Source organism: Cyprinus carpio, chromosome A17 (assembly GCF_018340385.1).
Source record: "Cyprinus carpio isolate SPL01 chromosome A17, ASM1834038v1, whole genome shotgun sequence".
Taxonomy (NCBI): Eukaryota; Metazoa; Chordata; class Actinopteri; order Cypriniformes; family Cyprinidae; genus Cyprinus; species Cyprinus carpio.
Genome location: NC_056588.1, coordinates 19,825,688 through 19,847,673, shown reverse-complemented (window position 1 = coordinate 19,847,673; position 21,986 = coordinate 19,825,688). Strand labels below are relative to the sequence as shown.

The 21,986-nt window shown below is 38.5% G+C and overlaps 2 protein-coding genes across 2 annotated transcripts; both read left to right on the top strand.

Moving 5' to 3' along the window:
• Positions 1–398: 398 nt before the first annotated feature.
• Positions 399–5,114, top strand: LOC109107216 (charged multivesicular body protein 3-like). Its single transcript, XM_019120494.2, has 6 exons — positions 399–558; positions 827–887; positions 1,023–1,202; positions 1,398–1,519; positions 1,593–1,707; positions 4,384–5,114. The coding sequence occupies exons 1-6, from the start codon at positions 514–516 to the stop codon at positions 4,530–4,532; spliced, it is 672 nt and encodes a 223-aa protein (XP_018976039.2). The 5' UTR covers positions 399–513; the 3' UTR covers positions 4,533–5,114.
• A 1,208-nt stretch (positions 5,115–6,322) lies between these two features.
• LOC109085137 (receptor expression-enhancing protein 1-like) lies at positions 6,323–21,742 on the top strand. Its single transcript, XM_042774348.1, has 8 exons — positions 6,323–6,526; positions 8,416–8,488; positions 8,590–8,666; positions 8,805–8,925; positions 9,531–9,644; positions 14,140–14,311; positions 15,019–15,281; positions 19,324–21,742. Exons 1-8 carry the CDS (start codon positions 6,495–6,497, stop codon positions 19,399–19,401), a joined length of 930 nt encoding a protein of 309 aa, XP_042630282.1. The 5' UTR covers positions 6,323–6,494; the 3' UTR covers positions 19,402–21,742.
• The last annotated feature ends 244 nt before the right edge of the window (positions 21,743–21,986 follow it).

Here is a 21,986-nt window from a genome sequence, read left to right as displayed (position 1 = left end):
GCCATCTTTGTAATATTCGAAAATATCTAACTCTAACTGCGCTCTCTTGCCTTTTCCAATGAATGAGCCACACACAATGAGACAGAACACAGAGGGAAAGAAAAACAAACGAGCTTAAAAAAGTATTTCGCTTCCTAATTTATGTTCACTGTTCACATCACTGTCCTATTAGCCTACTTTATATATAAATAGCAGTAAATAAATAAGTAATCAAATATTTTATATGTATTTATAAAATTGTATACGTATGAAAAAAATAATATTTATTCCTCAGTCATTCAAATCGTATATTTTAATGCTGTTTGACGATATTCGCTGTCTATTTCGACATAATAAAAAATAAAAACATATAGTTGAAGCCGTACTTTTATTATGAAAAGTAAAATAGTGTTACTATAACCGGAAGTTCTCTATGTTGTCATCCGTCGAGAGGCTGGAATCAGGAAGTGGACTTTTCATGTACTGTTTTGATTGAGTTCGTCGCTGTTCAGCTGTCTAATTTACAAGTTTAAAATGGGTCTTTTTGGAAAAACACAAGAGAAACCACCGAAGGACCTTGTAAGTGAAACATCGATTGTGGCGGACGACGGGAGTTAATGGTTTTTATTACATGTTAACAGCAGGCCTATAAATAGCTCGCTTTTCATACTTGTTGGTAACATGTTGTATTACGTAATGCCATTTTAAACGAGCTACTTTAAAAAAAAAGTTTGGTTTAATTGTGTGGTTTGTACGTGCGTTGTTATGAGAACCAAAATCATAAAATTGTCTTTACACGTATGTAGGTAAATATTAATCACAAACTGTCTTCCTCTCTTTTCTATAGATCAATGAATGGTCTCTCAAAATCAGAAAAGAAATGAGGGTTATTGACAGACAGATTCGAGGTGAGGTCATATTACAGCGGTAATTGTTATTGTGACTAATTGCAGTCTGTTTTAATAAATTTTAAATCATTTTAAATTAAAATAACTCAGGTAACTGTACTTAACAGAAGTTATAATTGTGTATTTTTTCCAAAGATATTCAAAGAGAGGAGGAGAAGGTGAAGAGATCGATCAAAGATGCTGCAAAGAAGGGACAGAGAGATGTCTGCATCATCCTCGCCAAAGAGATGATTCACTCAAAGAAAGCCATCAACAAGCTGTACGCCTCTAAAGCCCAAATGAACTCTGTGCTGCTCAGTATGAAGAATCAGTTGTGTGAGTATAGCTTTTATTTGTAGTAGACCCGACAAATGGCATGGATTCGTAGTGTAGAAATGAACATAACCTAGATTAACGCATTCTATAAAAGTATTGTTCATTGTTATTTTGTGTTAGCTACTGTATTAAATAATATTAACCTTATTATATAAAGTGTCGCTCATACATTTGTTCATTGGTTTCCCGTTACAGCTGTGTTAAGAGTGGCTGGTGCCATGCAGAAGAGCACAGAGGTCATGAAGGCCATGAACAGCCTGGTTAAAATCCCAGAGATTCAAGCCACCATGACGGAGCTCTCAAAAGAGATGATGAAGGTACGTACATGAACACTTCTTCAAATATTCTGCAAAGAAACGTCTTGATGAGAACATGTGACATCTCTAACAGGCTGGAATCATAGAGGAGATGCTGGAGGATACACTGGAAGGGATGGATGATGAGGAGGAAATGGAGGAAGCAGCAGAGGCTGAGGTTGATAAGATCCTCTTTGAGATTACAGCTGGTAAGGAACCACATGACCATCACCCACACTGTAAAAAAAAAAGACTGTAAAAGGCTAAAAATGCTACGGTAAAAACTTGCCCTTACTATATACAGTGAAAACTAAAAAAATCCAACAGAACATTTCATGACATTTTACAGTAAGATACTGTTACATTTACAGTTTTGGAAGAGAAAATGAATATCTTGTCATCTTATAATTCACTGAAAAACCATAATTCGGCATTCCCAGAATTCACTGTGACAGTTCACATTTGATGGTTTTTCATTAAGTTGGCTTGAGAACTTACGGAAATGCTATTTAAACTTAAAATTATTATTATTCTTACTAAAACTGTTGACACTAATTCCTCCTAGAGCTTTAACTCTGTAACACAAAGCAATCTGACCGATCCATGAGAGGTTTTTAGTTTGTAGCCATGAAAATACGAGACACAAACACAAAAACAAACACAACAAACAAAATCCACAAAAAAAAAGAAAAACCTGAAAATACCTCTTTCACACAGAAATTCCAGAAAATACACGGATAATGTGTCCCGGGATCATTTGATTGTGGTTCATTCACACTGCCAGTGATTTTCTGAAATCAGTGTGTGCGTTCACACACATCCCGTAAAGATCCCGTAAAGACACGTGACGTGTTCTGTTTCACTTAAAGGGTTAGTTCACCCAAAAATGAAAATTAGGCTGCATTTTACTCACGCCGGAGGCATCCTAGTTGTATATGACTTTCTTCTTTCAGACGAATCCAGTCTGTTATATTAAAAATTGTCTTTGATCTTTCAAGCTGTATCGTTGCAGTCAGCGGGTGTTGCATTGCTTCAGTTCAAAAGACATGAAGTAAAAAGCGCCCCTTAATTAAAAAAAAAAAAAAAAAAGCATCTCACATGGCTCCGGGGGGTAAACAAAGGCTTCCAGTAGCGTCCATATTTAAAACTTAATAAAAACATATTTAAGCTCCGGGTAATCCCTTGAATCTAGCTTGCGCTCACTGTTGTAAACGGAAGTAGCTCCGGGGAAATTACGTACGAGGTCAGCTTTGCGCATGTGCCGCTCAGAAGTGACGCAGGCGGAAATGCAGCGGAGAGATCAAAACGAAACAACGGTCACTAATTAGAAGTACAAAACGAGGATTTGTAAAGAAGAATGTTGGAGGATTTCGACATAAGCCAAGAGAAGACTGGTTTTCCTTTGCTAAAGTAAGGAAACTTTGCTTCTTTTGATCCTGTAAACAAACGCTTGTTTTCACGAGACTCACTGAGAACTGCTTCTGTGTACAACTGCTGGCACAAGCTACATTGAAGTGATTATTACGTTTTGAATATGGATATTTGTCTAACAAAAATCCATCGAACTGAAACAGGAGGACTTTGTTCACCCACCGGAGATGTGTGAGATGCTTTTTTTTTTATCGAAGGGCACTTTTTATGTAACTTCTTTTAGACTGAAGCAATGCAACACCCGCTGAGTGCCATTAAACAGCTTGAAAGATCAAAGACAGTTTTTAATATAACTCCGACTGGATTCGTCTGAAAAGAGAAAGTCATATACACCTAGGATGCCTCGGGGATGAGTAAAATGCAGCCTAATTTTCATTTTTGGGTGAACTAACCCTTTAAGCTGGCGAATGACTTCAGCACGGATAGTGAGGAGCTAACTGATTTCTGCTTCATTACAGTTAGTACATATTTTTTCGTCGCGAATCTGATCTGCCTTTGAAACACCCGGTAAAAGAGTCGCACGATAATGCGTGTCCTCACTACGACACACCCTTTAAGTCATTCCAACTCATTCAAGCTTCCATTCTACCTAATATTTCTAATCTATCGATTTATCTATATCTATCTATATATCTATCTATCTGTTTTTCTGACACACTTTATTGCCTTCAAAACATTCAAACTTTAAGCTTTAAAACTACTTTAAACTATTTCAAACTGAAAACTGTTAAACTTTTAAAAACTTTTTCAAACTTTCTAGTCTGGCTTTCTCAAGCCAATTTCAAAGTTTATCTTGACAAACTTTTTTATCTAGTTTAAATAACTTTCTTGTGTTGTTAAATGTTTTATGCATTATTTTCGTGTCACGTGGCATTTACCAGTTTCTGTTAAAGATAATTGTTTTGATTGATGTGTTCTCATTACTACCTACACTGGAAAAAAATGGGTGGTGAAACTATTTTCACCCAGAAATTGCAAGTCAATTTTTCAAATAATTACAAGGAAATGGTAGATAACACATTTAATTTAACATGCAATTTTATTACAGAAAAATGTAAATAGTATTTTATTGTAAAACATATTCTTGTTTTATTTACAAAAACAAAATCTTTTTTACAGTGAGTGTTTTTGGTGGTTGTCAGTGTATTATAGAAGCACAAAACAGATTTTAGTACTTCAGTAGGTTGCTATATTAACATTGCATTAATGAAATATACTTTTTTTTTTTTTTACTGTAAATTTAAGTTCAATTTGTAAAGCCACAACCACAGCTGCTGTTTTTCTCCCCATAAACCAATTTTTGTTTTTTAATGGTGTAGGATGTGGAAATGGCCATTCTATCTCACCTCCCCAGCCTTTTCTTATGATGGAAAGTGCTACCGCACAAAACCTTTTATCATTATGCACTCATAGATATGAACCAAAGATGAAATTATTGCTTTGTTTAATAACAGGTGCACTTGGAAAAGCACCCAGCAAAGTCACAGATGCCCTGCCTGAACCAGTGCCGATTGGAGCCACAGCAGCCTCAGAAGGGGAGGAAGAAGAAGAAGAAGAAGATATCGAGGGGATGCAGTCCAGGCTAGCAGCGCTGAGGAGCTAATAGACCTGAGCTCTATAGGCATAGACAACATATCTTACTTCCTCTGTAGCTTTTCTTACCCATAAGTACACTTTGGTACATTAAATTTACCACTAAATTCAGACTTCACATAAAATGAACAAAGTTATATTGATAGTGTATAGTGAAATAAAAGGAACTCTATATTACATATAATAAAGAACAGTGAAGTCTGATGTTTAGTTGTTATATAGTAGCAGGTGGATGGCTATTTCAAATTATTCACTTTTTACTTAAGCCCATTTTATTTCTAGAGATTCTGACTTCACTCATTTGGATCTATGCCTATAGTTAAGCAGCTTGTCCAAGAATCTATTGTGTAGTGACGTCATATCGGTGTTGGTCGAAATAATTTTTGTCTCAAGCCTTATTTGGGCGAGGTGACTAGTTCTTTCCTATATCTGGTAAATTGTTTTTTACTGACAACTTCATGGAAGCCATTACTTGTAAATCTTGTACAAATACTGAATATAAAAATATATCTGTTTGCATTGTTACTTTGTATGTAAACTTGTTAGCAAGTTATAAAACAGGCTTTCGGAATAAAGGAACGGTTGTGGTCAATAACTGACTGGCTTTTACACACTAGGTGTTTCAGACTTCAAGGAGCTGATCGCATTGCTGTCTTTGTTTCTGCTACTTTTGTACTTTTGTTATGTTTATATCTTTATATGTTATTAAGTATGAACATTTTTTAAACGCTATGCTTTTGCTTTTAGATGAATGAAATGCTTACAAAACCGATGTTTGCCTCTAATGATGTAAATGGCTGACAACCTATGTTATAGTTTCTTCAACCAGACCTAAGATATATTTTAAGCTAAATATTTTAATATTGGTCAGCTGAATAGTCAGTTTGCTATAATTCTAATAAGTCTACTTTCCCTATGAAACAACTACTCTCTGTGCACTGTAGCTTCATAATTAGTTTTGACATGACCAATTTAGTATGGCACGACCCATTAATATCTGCTTATCTGGCATAAATTGTGCACTCTGGAGTGACAAGTACATGGATTTTGAACAGATCCAGGCTCAGTGTGTTGACTCATTTATAATCTCCTGAATGAACCAAATTGATTATTTTGTTTCATTTCAGACCTTTGCTGTTATAGAAAAACATTCACACATCTGCACAAAACTGTGTTTTGTATATTGGAAAAATATGTTAACACTAATAAAATTTTACAAGCAAAAAGAGTATATTTCACAACACTGATGGAACCAATGTTCTAATGTAATCAGAAGTCATAATTTACTATAGCATTAGCTTACAGTAACAGTAATATACCTGGATGACTGTATTATTATCTGCTGCTTAAACACGGTCTGTTGGGATTCTCAGAGGGTTATTTTACTTACCTCAATTTCTCTCCTTTTGACTCGCTCTCTGTCCAGCTTTGTGAAGGAAACCTGATCTTCTGAGTGTCTTTTGACTGTGAATCTATCTTATTTCTCTATAGAAGCTCTGTTTATTTCACAAAGACAGGCGTCTGAGCTTAAATAAGTGAGTTAAGAGTATTATAACCTCAGATTTGGTAGATATGAGTATGATTCAGCTTGGAATGCTTTTGCAGCTTGTTGTCAGAAGACTATTTAAAAGAGTAATTTTTTTCTGTACAGTTTTGGTGTCAGAAAGCTTATGAGTCCTACACAGGGAGCATGTGACATGAACTGTCTACCTTAACAGCTTTTGAGGCACATGAAAATGAAAGTGCTGTGTGGATAGGCAGCTCGCCAGGTTTTTAAACCCATCCAATTACTTATGACTCTTATATTATTTTTGTCTGTTATGTTTATTCTTTTTGTCCTTTATCTATAATAACCCTCACTTTATGGTTGATACCAGAGCGCCTGCGCTGACGCGTCTGTCAAGCGATAAACGCCGACACCAGTCTCGAAGGAAACTCCTCCCTGCTGACAACACGCTGCTCTCATAGCGCAATGGTCTCCTGGATTATTTCTAGGCTTGTGGTGTAAGTCTTTATTCTGCTTTTGTAAAGCATTTTTATTGTGATGCATGAAAAATCAGCGCGTAATCTTTATATGAATATGTTGTTTTTCAGCTTTTTTTATTTTTTTAAATGCGAAAACGCAAGGGTTTCTAGGGCACCTCTTAATTCTAGACAGAATGAAATCACATATGGTTATGCATCAGGCCCGATTCGTTCTGGTTAGTCTTTAGAATATTTAGTTTACACGTTGAAAGGCTATTACAAAGGGGTTACCTCACTTGCAAGCTAATGGAAATCGATGGTTCTCCATAATAAGAATCTGACACCAGTGACACGGTGAATTATGCAGGATATAAAACAGTTTTAGCTCAGCTTTTGAAGCAGTTCGTATTATGTAACACTTTCAAGTGCAGAATCTTGAATTTATTGGAAATGCACAGTAGGGTGTTAATATTGAGTCATTGTTTGGAGTCGTACGTACAGTAGAGCAGGTCTGTGATGTGTCATTAAGACAATGGGATGGTCACCAGCTGATGGTCACTGATATGTTTTCCAGTGTTTGGTTTATTTTTCATTATCGCAATTTTTCTCGTAAATGTCTTAGTTTTGTTTAAGGCTTCGATCAGTCAGTCCTCTTGCTCTAAATAGCCGTTCGATTCATTTTAGATCAAAATATCCGATGACACTGCACATATGCAAACACTTGTGCTGTATGTGAATATGACGGCAAATCAATGTCATTACAACAAACGCGACAAACCGGTGTTTTTGCTTGGCGTGCCCTAGATAGTGTGCAGTGGGCTCTGTTTAGCCGGAAATGTTTAGTTTTGTGGGTCCCTGACCTGTCCCTGGCTCTGGATTCGGTTTGTGGGTCGGTCATTTGATCGGGTCAGACTCAGAGGTGCAGCTGTTGCAGGGCTGGAACTGAGAGAGGACACTGTGATAGTGCTAAACTGAAATACTTAAACACAGGTGCAGGGCTCTTCTTTGGTTAACTAGCACTTTCCTATCACCCATTTAACCTATATAGCAGTGTCAGCAGTGTTCCGTCCCATTTGCTTCTGATCATTCTTTGCACCCTTGGTCTATTTTTATCAAGCATGCAGAATGTAAACCTGAAACATAAACGGGGACGTGCAGATATGTCGCCTGTTTATGTGCTACAGTGGCGTTACAATAGGCAAGAACTGGAAGAATAATATTCTGGGCCTGCTAAAGGGAGGTTATCTCAAATTTCAATAATGGAAAGGGAGTGGAGCGGTTTCCTTTCAGGGAAGTGGTGGGCAATCAGTGGCCATTTTTATGTCATTTTGTAATACTGAAATCATATAATACTTGTCATTAATTTCTGTGACAAATAAACCCTACATAACCTTAACTGTTTTCTGAAGAGATTTGAGTACATGCACAGATGAGGTAATATAAAGCATTTTGCTGAATTTTGTGGGAGGGGAGACTGGGGTTACTTGTTTTTCTTCCAGTGAATATTTTCTCAAAATAAGTGTATTATTGAATGTCAATAACCCACTGGTATTGGCCAGGAAAAAAAAATTGATAAGTTAAATCACATAAGTTAAATTAAAATATATTCCATACTGGGGCGAGTTGTCCCAGGGAACTATTTATTGACACAAAACTTGTAATGTAATTTGTTATACACTATTTTTAGAGTATTTACAGTACTTCTATTTATTGACTTATTACATGAAACATAATAATTTACAAAACAACAAAAAAGGCAACATTGCATTATTTTGCTAACAGAAATTATCATTAATGGAATACAATTATGTATTTTAAAATACAACAAATAAAACCCATGTCAAATACACTTCTGAGAAAATACCCTTGTCCTATTCTGTTTGTATTCCACTTATTTATCTTATGCATGATTGTTGCATTTCTTACAGGCTCATATTTGGTACCCTTTACCCGGCATACTCCTCATATAAAGCTGTTAAATCGAAAGATGTGAGAGAATATGTAAGTACAGCTCTGATCTATTTTCATTAGTTGAGCTTAATGACTTAATGTTTATTTGCCTGCTGATTCCATAAACTTACTCTTCTGCTCATTTCAAACAGGTGAAATGGATGATGTACTGGATAATATTTGCACTTTTTACTTCAGTTGAAGTGGTTACTGATATCTTTTTGTGCTGGTGAGTACAATGTCCCATTGCTTGTGTCATATCCTTTTGTAAGGAATTACTCATATTTTTCTTTCTGCTGATGCATATGACGGTTTAACATGGGCTGTAACCAGCCTGACACATGATTGTCTTTTATTGTCTTTTCAAGCTCCCATTCTACTATGAACTCAAAATCGCCTTTGTGGTGTGGTTACTTTCCCCATACACAAAAGGATCCAGTGTGTTGTATAGAAAATTTGTCCACCCTACACTATCCTCTAAGGAGAAGGTACAATATTTGATGTGATCTGTTTACTGTTTATTTTTATTTTTATGTTCTGTTGATCAATTTTTTACCCTGTCTAGGCTGAAAAAATTCAAATAAAATCAAATTATATATTTAAATAAAAGTATATACAGAACTTACACTAATACATAGCCTAATAAATATTCTAATATTCTAAATGTTAAACTAGCAAGCATCATCCTTATCAGCTGTCGAGAATCTCAACTTACCAGTGTTGTTAATGCTAAGAAACTGAACTGTTGGTATTAAGGAGGAAGTACATTTGACTTCTTTTCCTGTAACCTTTTTGAGTTGATTTCCCTGGTTGACAGAGGATGAGCAGTGGTGGAGGAAATGGTACTGTTATTTTCCACAGTCTTTCCTCTGCTGTTTATTCTTGGGGCAGGAAATACGTCAGAAGGACAGACTAAGGGCAAATGGATTTGACAAACACCCCTGATAACAAAGAGAAAATTAAACCTTTTCAAATGTTCTTTTACTCATAGAAAGTTAAAAGTGATGCTGATCTGAAAGTATACAATGGAATGTATGGAACAGTACCATTCTTCATACAACTGATGTAAAATGTTCTTATGGCTCTTTCTTAGGACATCGATGAATACCTTTGCCAAGCAAAAGATAAAAGCTATGACACCCTGATGCATTTTGGAAGGAAAGGCCTGAATGTGGCGGCAACAGCTGCTGTGACGGCTGCCTCTAAGGTAGTAATCTAATACCCTGCGTCCCAATGTCCATACTGTCCATCCTAAATAGTATGTGAGATTAGAATAAGTGTGTCCCAAAGCATAGTATGTTGAAAAGAATATGTCAAAAGTCTTCAATCTTCAATCAGTTATAGTCTACTATTTCCGGTAGATTATTGAAATTTGTATCAATGCAAACTTTAATGGCTAATATTACCCACAATCCATTGCGCTTAAAGACCTACTTCTGGCAGATCAACGTGCTACTTCTTTTCTCTCCAATACAATAGGAAGTTAAAGGGATAGTTCACCCAAAAATGAAAATTTGATGTTTATCTGCTTACCCCCAGGGCATCCAAGATGTAGGTGACTTTGTTTCTTCAGTAGAACACAAATTATGATTTTTAGTTTCAGCCGTTGCAGTCTCTCAGTCGTGCAATGCTTGGCAATGGTAACAGAATCTATGAGAGAAAAAAACATGCACAGAAAAATACATATTAAACCCTGTGGCTCATGACGATACATTGATGTGTAAAGACACAAAACGATCGGTCTGTGCAAGAAACTGAACAGTATTTATATCGTTATTTTACCTCTGATTCACACATTGTCTGAACTGTTAGAACTCTTGTGAATGCGCTTCACAGCAGCCTGCATCATCTTCTTCTTCTTGCTTTATGGCGGATCACAGACTTATAAGTGCATTAACGCCACCTATCTCTCAAATGGACCATTAACACTCTATCTACAATTTCAGTTAAGAGTGTCAATGGTCCACTTGAGAGATAGGTGGTGGTAATGCACTTTTAAATCTGAGATCCGCCATAAAACAAGCAAGAAGAAGATGATGCAGGCTGCTGTGAAGCGTGTTCACAAAGTTCTAACAGTTCGGACATTGCGTGAATCAGAGGTAAAAAAACATAAATACTGTTCAGTTTCTTGCACAGACCAATCATTTTGTGTCTTTACAGATCAATGTATCGTCATGAGCTACAGGGTTTAATTTGGATTTTTCTGTGCATGTTTTTTTTCTCTCATAGATTCTGTTACCATTGCCAAGCATTGTACAGCTGAGAGACTGCAACAGCTGAAGATAAAAATCATAATTTGAGTTCTACTGAAGAAACAAAGTCACCTACATCTTGGATGCCCTGGGGGTAAACAGATAAACATCAAATGTTCATTTTTGGGTGAACTATCCCTTTAAGTTAAATTAAATATGTAAGATGTTAACTGACAAGATGATTGACAGGCCAGTTTACAGTGATAGGATGTGTGTAATGTGACAGAACGAGCCATTAAAGATGCTATTGTATGACATGATAGTATGTCCCAAAGCTTGCCTACTTTTCTACTACACACTCAAAAGTGTGTACTTTTTCTTCTCGAAAAGAGTACATACATTAAGGGCGTAATATAAGTAGGCTCATTGGGACGCAGCAATACTGTTACCAGTCCATTCGTTATCCTCAGTCACCAGCCCAGTCCACTGTGAACTACATTTCCCAGCATCCCTTCTGGTCTCGTCTCTCCATGTATGATGACTTACCTGGCTACTTTCTTGGATACTTATCTGTCTTCAGTCAGTCTTTAGTTCCAGTCTTCACTAAGCCTTCATCGCGTACCCGCCAGCACCTGCAACATACAAAAAACTGTTTATGCTCAAGCTAAGTGCTATCTATCTTCATTGAATTATATATTCACCTGTTTTTCCACGCTGCTTCTCTGAAATACCTGTGAATAAAGACTTTGTTGCTGACGTTATCTCTGAGTCTTCTCCTTCTGTACTTGTGACAGAAGACCAGACCAGCAACCATTATTTCAGTGGCAGTCACCACAGAGGATATTCTGTGTTCCATTTACCAAAAGAGCCGCGGTATAGAAGGATATGTGGAGGAATTCCTGCAGTATTGTCATTTAACATCGTGGGATGACCGAGTCCTGATGGATTTGTTTTGGAGTGGACTAGATAAGACTTTCTCTACATGGATACCGTTGGGAGATTCTGGCGTCACTCTTGAATGGTATTTAGATATTGTGCTGTATATGTGGCTCCCCATATATGGTCGGTGTGGTGGAGCAGGACAGCTCCAAAAAGCAGCCCCTGTGAATCTGATTTCTAAATTGAGGGATCTTCCTATCATGTCTGTTTGAAGGGCCAGGAAGCCCAGTTCAGTCGTTCCAGGTCTGTCCAATTCTAATAAGAATACCCTTACCTGTTCCATGGCTTTTCATATGTCTGCTCCAGGCCACATGTCTGATTCAGAGCCCTGTACAATCCCCAGAGCTCAGGCAAACATGCCAGTTAACCTCAGCCCATAGGAGGAGGCTGTGGACGAAGAGACAATCCTCAGCAGCTCCAACCCCTGACCCTGAGTCTGCTCTAGTGTCATCTCCAGCCAAGGAGCGCAGTACATAGATGGCTCCATTCTCGGAGTTCAGGCACAAGTCTGCTACAGTCCTTGAATTCAGTAAAGAGTCCGCTCTATAATGATCTCCAGAGTCCACTCCAGAATGCTCTACAGAGTCCGCTCCATAGTTGGCTCCAGCACCTAAGTCTGCTCCAGTGTCAGCTCCAGCCAATGAGCACAGTACAGAGATGGCTTCATTCCCGGAGTTAAGGCAGAAGTCCGCTCCAGCCCTTGAATTCAGTAAAGAGTCCACTCCAGTGTTGGCTCCAGCACCTAAGTCTGCTCCAGTGTCAGTTCCAACCAGTAAGCACAGTACAGAGATGGCTTCATTACCAGAGTTCAGCAACAAGTCCACTCCAGTCTCAGTGATCTTTATCAAGCCTGTTCCAGCCCCAGTAGTCGGTGTCAAGGCCTTAACTCTATCTAAATCTACATAGGAGACCACTCTAACCCCTGAATTGGCATCAGAGCCTTCTCATACCTCTGTAATAACTCACCATTTAAGTCCAGTCCTTAAGTCTGTATGCAAATACCTTCCAGACTGTAAACCTCTCCAGAGCACACCCTCAGGTTGGCTCCGGCTCGGGCTCCATTCATGAGTTTTCTGTCTGTCAGTCGGCAACCCAAGAAGGCAACCTTGGGTTACTTGGTTACCGAGAAGTGGTCATAGCTGCTGACAAAATCTCCTGTTCTGCTATCTCCTGTCTGTCGAGACCAGCCCTCCAGATGCCTGTCTCTCTGCTAGTCCTCCAGACAGTCCCAAGTCAGCCAGCCCTCCAGACCATTGCTAGCTTCTCTGTGCTTTAAATTCCAGTCCCTCCAGATCTGCCCTGGTGGTCTTCTGCTCTGCCGTGGAGGTCTTCGGCACCATCTTCACTACACCGTTGATATCCTCCACATCTTCGGGGTTCTTTAGGCCCATCTACAATACTTTGGTGGGCATCTGCTCCACAGTGGGCATCTTCAGTTCCTTCTATCCCAGTCCCCAGTCACCAGTCCATTCACTATCCTCAGTCACCAGTCCATTCACTATCCTCAGTCACCAGCGCAGTCTACAGGGAACTACATTTCCCAGCATCTCTTCTGGTCTTGTCTCTCCACGTATGAGGACTTACCTGGCTACTTTCTTGGATACTTATCTGTCTTTAGTCAGACTTCAGTTCCAGTCTTCACAAAGCCTTCACCGCATAACCGCCAGCACCTGCAACCAACAAATAACTGTTTATGCTCAAGCTAAGTGCTATCTATCTTCATTGAATTATTTACTCACCTGTTTAATATGCTGCTTCTCTGAAATACCTGTGAATAAAGACGTTCTTTGTTGAGTCTTCTCTTTCTGTATGTTTGTCAGTTACCTTGTTGTTAGAGGAAATGGCACTTTCCAAAAAAAAATGGTACAAAGGCTTAAAGCTTGTGAAGATATTTTTTTTTCACTCTGTTACCAAATTTACCAAAATATGCATATAGATTTGAGTGGTTTCATTTTTATCTTGCAATAAACAATAAATAAACATATGTTCATGCATAAATAAAATATAAAGCAACAAAAAAATAATAAAAGGGAAGCAATTTATAAAGGTTACACTTTGGGGCAAAATTGCACAAAAAACAATTATTTTTAAAAGGGATTAGCAAAAATTTAGCATAAATTAAGCTATGTCTCAGTAAAGGTTACCTACTTTGGGGCAAAATTGCTTTGGGACAACATTCTTTAGGCTAGCTATGTTAGATAATAGTTCATCCAATAGTTCTATGCTAGCTATGTTAGATAATAGTTCATCCAATAGTTCTAACTCCAAAGAACATGGGATTTATTGCTTAAAAGTATCATTTTGATATGTCACTTTTGGGTGTAGTTTGTATCCTGTATTGACTGGTTGTTAGTTTACTTGAGAAAATATGTGTTTCTTTTGAAGTCAATATTTACTATGTTTTATGCCTTATTATCATTTTAGCAGACGGCATAAACAAAACATACTTCCACATCTTCAGGCTGATTTTGTATAAACAAAGCAGATTGTTGATGATAGTCTAAAACACAGCATGAGGGTATTTAGACCATCTTAAAGAGTTCCATCTGACTCTCCATGTTCTCGATCCAGGGCCAAGGCGTTCTCTCCGAGCGACTCCGCAGTTTCAGCATGCAGGACCTGTCATCTTTCCAGGAAGAGGGCCAGGCAAAGAATGCAAGTTCTGTAACTACTCAACCTGCAGCCGCACAGCATAGAACACACACTATGATGCGCAGCAAATCAGAGGCTGGATACAGCAAGGGTAAGCAAAGCCAAGCCAAATGATCAGTGCTGTATTTCTCTTAACCCTTTGAAGAAGATCCTACTATCAGCCAATCAGATTCCTGCTAATCCTGTTTGGAACAGCTGCTCTCAATCATCCCTTACATGTAATTAATCCTTACCTTGAGTGTTGTAGCCCTGCCAATATCTTGGGTAAATGATTGATTAGGTAATTGTTTATTTTTTTCTAGTCTTTACCTAATTTTATTGCACATTACAGTGAAAGGATCATAGAGAAGCATTTATTTCTCTTAAAGGATAGTTCACCCAAAAAAGACAATTCTGTCAAAGTCACGTTGTTTCAAGTTTCTTTCTTCCGTGGAACACACAAAAAAGATATTTGGTAGAATGTTCCTGCTGCTCTTTTCCATACAATTAAAGTGCATGACAGCAGGCTGTTAGTGCTTCAGAGATGATGAATTCACTTTGCATTCACTTGAATTGAATGCAAAAGAGGATCATGAAGTTATTGTCCCCTGCACCAATAATTTTTAGCAGCATTGTCTTTCACACAGTGTCAAAACTATGGTAACTTTTCAGTTTATGTCATTCTGCTTTACATAAGTATCCAATCTTCCATAATGTCATTTATAATGAATGTAAAAATACTTTGACTCCATTTTAAAATATATTCAGAGTATAATTTGGAGTTACAGTCTGTTTTAATGTGCCGTTGTCATGGTACAGGCCATGATTTTGACATGACCGAATATGAGATGTTGAACTTGGAGCAATATGACCCCATTGAGCCTCCTGGTCCGCTGACACCCACGCCCATCCCGACCCCATCCCAGCCCACTCTGCCTCAGCCTGAGCCCACGACTCCGCTGCTTTCCCCTCCTGAGTCCTTCCAGGATAAATCCACATCCCAACCCGTAGCCTCAGAGGAGAAGGGGGAATTTGCCTCATCTGCTTCAGTCCAATTCAGATTTAAGAGGCGTGCCCCTGAGGTACTCCTGTTTTCTGAGGCTTAGCTGTTGACTTGCCTGGCAGCAATGTGCCAACTGCTAGCTTGTTGTGACTAACCTGTTAAATCACTAACCAATGTTTGCTGCTTACCGGCAATAGTCTGCTGAGTGAGTCTCCGATGAGTCTTGACACTCTCACCTCAGGTCACGCCTAGCATTCGTTTACGGTGAGTCATAGGAGAGACGTGGCTGTCTAAAATGGCAGCGAAAGATGATTCAAGATGCTTTGATGGATGAGAGACATTGTTACACAGCATAAATTATAAGGCTTATTCTACCAAAATGTCAGATTTGAAAATGCTAGCTGCTTAGCTGACAAATCTTTGTTATTGAATAACTTTTGTTATTGTCTCTTGTTATTGATCTTTTCTGCTGGTAAAAGGTTCTTTACAATGGAAAATTTGTATTAAGATTAAAGTGTCATTCTAAGACAAAAAGAAATAACAACTGGAAATAGGAACCCAAAATGTTATAGCATCACTGCGAAAACCCCTGTTTGGATTTTTAAGAGTGTTAGAGTAATGTTTGATTTATAAACATTTCTTACTGTTTATTTCATCAGAATTTTTGCACTTTCACTTAAGCACAAACCCAAAGAATATCAACTCACATGGTTTGCTCACAGATTTAGTTGCAGCAAACAGTGCAAATGCCAGTGTGAAAACAGATGCTATTAAACTATTATTTGAGCAGAATATCTAGAGCATGTGCACATGGTTGCCAGGTTGGAAAGTTTAAGTAAACCACCGGGCGAATGATTTATCGATTTTAAAAGAAAACCTTATTTCAGAATAAATGGGCTAATCAACAAGCAAATATCACATATGATTATGCTTCTTAAATATACAAAAGCATGATTAAAATCATGGTGCAGCCCAGTCTTAACTGAACCAACACTGAACTGACTTGATCTATGTAATGACACTGTTGTCTTTTAGAGCTGCTTTACAGCAGAATCTGAATTGTCTCCATTAGTGGAGTTTTCATAACTGATTCAGCTGTTTTGCTGCTAATCACTGTGAAGCTGTTTTGCCACAATCTGTATTGTATAATGTGAAGTAAAGAAATAAAATTTTACCTCTGAGCACCCCCATACAGTGGACCATATTTTATTGTGGTGATGGTACTGTGACTTCTCCAGAAGCTAACAGGTCAGATGTCAGCTGATCAGGAATCAAATGGGATGGGATTTAATTTGTAGATGCTGGTCAGAGTAGCCCTTCCAAACTGAGTTTGCTGCTTACAAGAATTGTCTGATGTGAACCATGCCAACAGTGCACCTAAACTTAATAATTATTGACTTGCATAATGCTGGAAGAGCTACATATCACCATATCACCCTGCAGACCAAGACTGGTTGCCCACTGAAGCTAAGCAGGGTTGAGCCTGGTCAGTACCTGGATGGGAGACCTCCTGGGAAAACTAGGTTGCTGCTGCAAGAGGTGTTAGTGAGGCCAGCAGTGGGTGCTCACCCTGTGGCCTGTGTGGGTCCTAACACCCCAGTGCAGTGATGGGGACACTATACCGACAAAAAGCACCGTCTTTCGGATGAGACATTAAACCGAGGTCCCGACTCTCTGTGGTCATTAAAAATTCCAGGATGTCCTTCGAAAAAGAGTAGGGGTGTAACACCGGGATCCTGGCCAAATTCGCCCACTGGCCTCTGACCATCATGGCCTCCTAACCATCCCCATACACTGATTGGCTTCATCACTCTGTTTCCTCTCCACCACCAATTAAGCTGGTGTGTGGTGGATTCATCATCAATGTTGATGCTTCACAAAGATACCCCATTATGAGGTTACCCCCTTCTATGTAAAGTGCTTTGAGTGCCCAGAAAAGCACTATATAAATGTAAGGAATTATTATTATTATTATTATTATTATTATTATTATTATTATTACACAGGCATCTCTCAAAGTCTTGATGCCCTTTAGTTCACTGTAATTGTCTATGAATGGAAAGAAAGTTCAGCGACTCTAAGAATGAGTGACCTGTAACATTGACTGCAAGAATGCCATAATGTCATACTTTGATTCATTTCAATATTCCTGTAGTTAAGATCAAGCTGGCGCCTTTAATAGATGTGTGGAAGGACAAGAGTAGCATCTAAAGAAAGAATTGTGATGTAAAACTCCTCCTGTGCATGTACGAGCACTTACAGTTGTAACTTTTTTTTCTTATAACTTTTATATCTGAAAATATAGAATATTTCTTGGATTTGCAACGTCTTTCTTGGATATTTTGATTTTAATTCTTGTAATTGCAGCTTTGTCTCACAATTCAAACTTTATTCCTCTTAATCTCATATTCTCAATTCTGACTTTGTATCTTTCAATCATTTTATTTTGATTTTAAATATAAAAAAAACTATAAATAAACTTCACAATTATCTTAATTTTATTTTTTACTCTGATGCTGTAACTGAGTCTGTGGAGTGAGGATCCAGTTGCAGCTTTATTAACACCAGATCAATGGTGAAGAGAATCAAGCAGCCGTAAGGGGGAGACAGGAGCGTAAACAATAACAGACAAGAGATCAGGGCAGACAGTAGAGAATCCAGAAACAATAAACAATCCAGGTAATACACAGAGAAACAATACACAATAAAGAAATGCTTGGCATGTCGCAAGCAGTGAGTGCAAGTGAGTGAGTAACCTTTATAGTGCTTGTGATGGAGAACAGTAACAGGGGTCCGACTGATGGAGACAGAGCCTGGGAAAGAGGAGCCCAAGGCGGAGACGAAGAGCCGTAGAGCCAAGGTGACACTGAAGGAACAGAGGACCATGGAAGAGCCAATGGCTCTGGCGACTGAAGCATAGGCAGGGATCCAGAAGGCCACGGTGGATCCGGAGCAACCGAGGACCAAGGTGGAGCTGGAGGGAGAGAGGAGCCTAACAGAGCCGGAGGGATGGAGGGACGAGGTGAAGCCAGAGGAGTGTATTCCAGAGGTGAGGGCGGGACGACTGACCAAAGTGGAGCCGGGGGGGCGAGGAAGCCTGGCAGAACTGGTGGACTGAAGGACTATGGTGGAGATGAGGGAGCTTGGAGCCGAGGCATCGCCAATGGGTTGACAGACCGAAGTGGAGTCCAGATCTTGAAGGCCGAAAATGGAGATCTAGGATCCTCCACTCCTGGTGAGGCTGGAGGCTGGATGTCCTGAAGGGGATCCTGACCGTTAACCACCCTCGAAGGATGACCTGAGGGACAGACAGACAATAGCAGAGACGGGACAAAAACATGACCGGCAGAGGAGGAGGGAGAGGGAGGGAGGTTGGGTGGGTGGGACAAAAGGGAACACAGTTTCACAATTAGTCTCTTTATCCATAAATGAACAGGTGTGAAGTTCATAATCGGCCTCCTTGGCCATTGTAGAACAGCAAACAAACAGAGTCCAAACAACAGGCAAGAGATCGGGGCAGACAGTAGAGAATCCAGAAACGATAAAGACTCCAGGAAATACACAGAGAAGCAATCCACAATAAAGAAACGCTTGGTGTGTTGCACAGGCAAACGATATTTCACAGTGATTGCAAGTGAGTGAGTAACCTTTATAGTGCTCCTGATGGAGAACAGGTGTGTCTTATTAGTTCCAGGTTCAGGGCTTGTGGGAAATGTAGTCCATTTTGTTGCATCGCTTGTGTCCGATGTAGATACTGAGAAAAAGGCTTTCATAGATTGATAATACTTTTATTTTTTTTGCATCATTTTTTGTACATGATTTTATTTTATTTATGAGCCAAAGCTAGTGGACCAGTTTAACCCGTGACCATACCACCTAACCTAACTGACTAACAACAGGCCTTTGTACACAATGCATATTCAGCCATTCATTCTCAAATCATGTTTGTCTGTCCTTAAACTGACACATCACAGAAGTATGTGCCCTTGCTCATATTGGCCTGATCTTGTGATCAAGTAAACGAAGAGTGAAGTGTGCATCACTCTCTGATTTGACCCGCTGGTTCACCGATTGACTCGTTTGTTTGATATATTCTCACATGTCTCTTCTTTCTCTCTCAGCCTCCTCCTAGAACCCTAAGACCCGTCACCCGATCCAGATCAAAGAACGCCCTCTCTTTGGACACTGAAGCCATGTGACTGTGCATATACTCCAAGAGCGCTTTAGCTGTCTTACCTGCAACATGAGAAGACGCAACAAGGGAAGGCAGAGAAAAAAAAGGAATGCAGCCAAAATGTTCAAATATTCAAAAGCAGCCTTGCTCTATAATGAGGTAACCAAAGCAGTGCGCAACCTTTCGCTTCTGATCTTTGACACTCAAGAGGGAGAGTATTCATTTAGGTAACACGTTCACTTGCATACTACTACTCCGAGACTCTTTGGGGGTTATTAAACTTGGTTTGTATATATTTATGGTATGTTCGAGTGTCGACTGTTTTATTTCTTGGTATGATTTTGGGAGAAACAAACACATGCATGTCCCTCTGGTCTCGTGTCTCCAGTCACCCAACCATAATCACTGCACACAGTCATAATACTTACTGTTTATGAACATATTTTATTTTTAGGGGGACTGCACTCATTTCGGGTCGCCCAAAGCCCCCTCAATGACTACTGAGTAGCAAGTTGTTCCACAATCAGCCTTTCTTAGAACAGAAAGTGAAAAAAAAATACTGCACTGATGTGGTAGGTGTGTTTGACTGCAAACATAACATTTATTTCATGTTTATATATCAACAAATGCAAGGGTTCATCTGTAGAGATGGACTACAAGCTTGTAGTTGAACCAAATATAGGTATTGATCACAATACCCGACGTGATTTGTGATTTAAAACAGATGGACAAAGTGCAATGTATTTCACGATTCTTGTAACCTTTCAATAGTTCAGCTATAAACTTAAAATATTGTGCTGAAACTTCATATATAACCATATATAAAGTTCAAATCAATAACCATCTTGTTAAAAATACACTAAAAATCTTTCTAGACAGAAAGAGGCAATTAAGTTGATATTTGTTTATGGAGATTCTTTACCTCATTATTTATTATCTATGTACAGTATTCTTTTTATTATTTCAAAACTCAGCACTGATTGATCAACATGGAATTCCATGTATTTTGAAGCTGAGTATTTTCTGTTATTTCTTAGTTGGCTTCTTAAACCTTTTCAGTTGCTTGATGTTGCATGTATTCACGTTGACAGTTTGAATGTGTCTCACATTTTTGGCCTCCGCTTTCTGAACGTGTTCAGTATTAAAGTACCTTATCAGAGTTGAGCAGGCATTAGTGGTGATTTGGCACAACACAAAGCGGGTCCTTCAGTCAGTGTAGTGGTTTCACTTTTGTAGCATTCACACATTTAGTCATATGAGGAGAAACAGATGTCTGAAAACACACTAGCATGAGAAACTCAGTTTGCTGTTGCATTATTCCTGATCACAGTCAAGATTGTTGTAGTAACTTGTAAATCTCTGTCAAACACATAGCAAACACAACTTGATCTTAGAACATTGTATATTTAGAAAGCTTTCCACAATGTGTTTTATACTGTGAGAACGATGACAATCCTAGTCTCATAAACACGCTTTGACTTGTTGTATTTGCGATCTTGTAACTGTGATTATAAATGATTATATCAAACTTCACTGACAAAATAGCAGGCTCAGGAACAGTTTTTGCCATTTTATCACAATTTTATTTGAACGTGAAAATATCTGCAATGTGAACTAAAAAAAGTCATTGGAATTGTGATTATGTGGGTTTCTTTCTATCTTTTTTGTTGGGTTTGTGGGATTAAAATGCAGCATTTTCTCTATGTGAAATTGGTGTGGTTTTAAAGTGCTCTCTATGGAACCATCTTTGGCCTTTTACAACATTTAAAAACAGCTGACTGTTGCTTCTTTGAATATTCAGGTCATTCAAGGCACAACCTTTGAAATATCGTACCACGTGAAGAGCAGTTCAGTTGTGGATTTAGGTAATCTGTCATTCAGTGGGAAAATAGCTGTTTATGAATTTAACCCATTTTAAAATATTAATCTCGGTGGACAACTTTCATGATTGTCAATTTTCGAATATGAACGTTAGACGTTGCTTATGCATGCTTAATCATGTCAGACAAAGAGGTTTGTAAATTTAGGGACTTAAGAAGAGGCTGTGCCTTTAAAGACTAGAAAAGTCCTGGCTGCCGGTTAAACCCATTTGAAGCTGAACTGTCATGTAGTTTTGAGTTGTTCAGATTAGGAGAGTCGAAACGTCTTTTCGCTGTTCTCTTATAACATAACGGCTTGCAGCATCTACATAAAAAAGTATTTCCATGTTCCACAGCTGTCATGTCTGGCAGGCCAGAATATACTGTATCTCATTGCTGGAAGTTGAATAAATCTTGAGTGAAAAGACAGAAGTTGATGTAAAAGAGTGAAATGATCTCTTTAAAAAAAATGTATTGGCATTTAGCAATTAAAAGGTGAATGTGAAATGTGTCTTGTGATCAATTTAAACTGAAAAATATATAAAAGATTAACTTTTATTTCCTTCCATGATCTGGTCTAAATAATAGTAGCAAATAATTAATTGTATAATTTAAAATTATTTAATTTTCCAGATTTTATTGCACTAAAATGAACTAGTTTTTGCTAATGAAAGCCACCAGATAGTTAAAAATTGGGCACAAAGACAACCGAACCACTTAATCCCAAATAATAAATATTTATCTAATCAGT

Coding starts and splice junctions, on each gene's coding strand:
- LOC109085137 (XM_042774348.1), top strand. CDS start 6,495: ATGGTCTCCTGGATTATTTCTAGGCTTGTGGT. Junction 14,312..15,018: donor AGAGGCTGGATACAGCAAGG/GTAAGCAAAGCC, acceptor GTCATGGTACAG/GCCATGATTTTGACATGACC. Junction 15,282..19,323: donor TTAAGAGGCGTGCCCCTGAG/GTACTCCTGTTT, acceptor TTTCTCTCTCAG/CCTCCTCCTAGAACCCTAAG.
- LOC109107216 (XM_019120494.2), top strand. CDS start 514: ATGGGTCTTTTTGGAAAAACACAAGAGAAACCACCGAAGGACCTT. Junction 888..1,022: donor TATTGACAGACAGATTCGAG/GTGAGGTCATAT, acceptor TTTTTTCCAAAG/ATATTCAAAGAGAGGAGGAG. Junction 1,708..4,383: donor CCTCTTTGAGATTACAGCTG/GTAAGGAACCAC, acceptor GTTTAATAACAG/GTGCACTTGGAAAAGCACCC.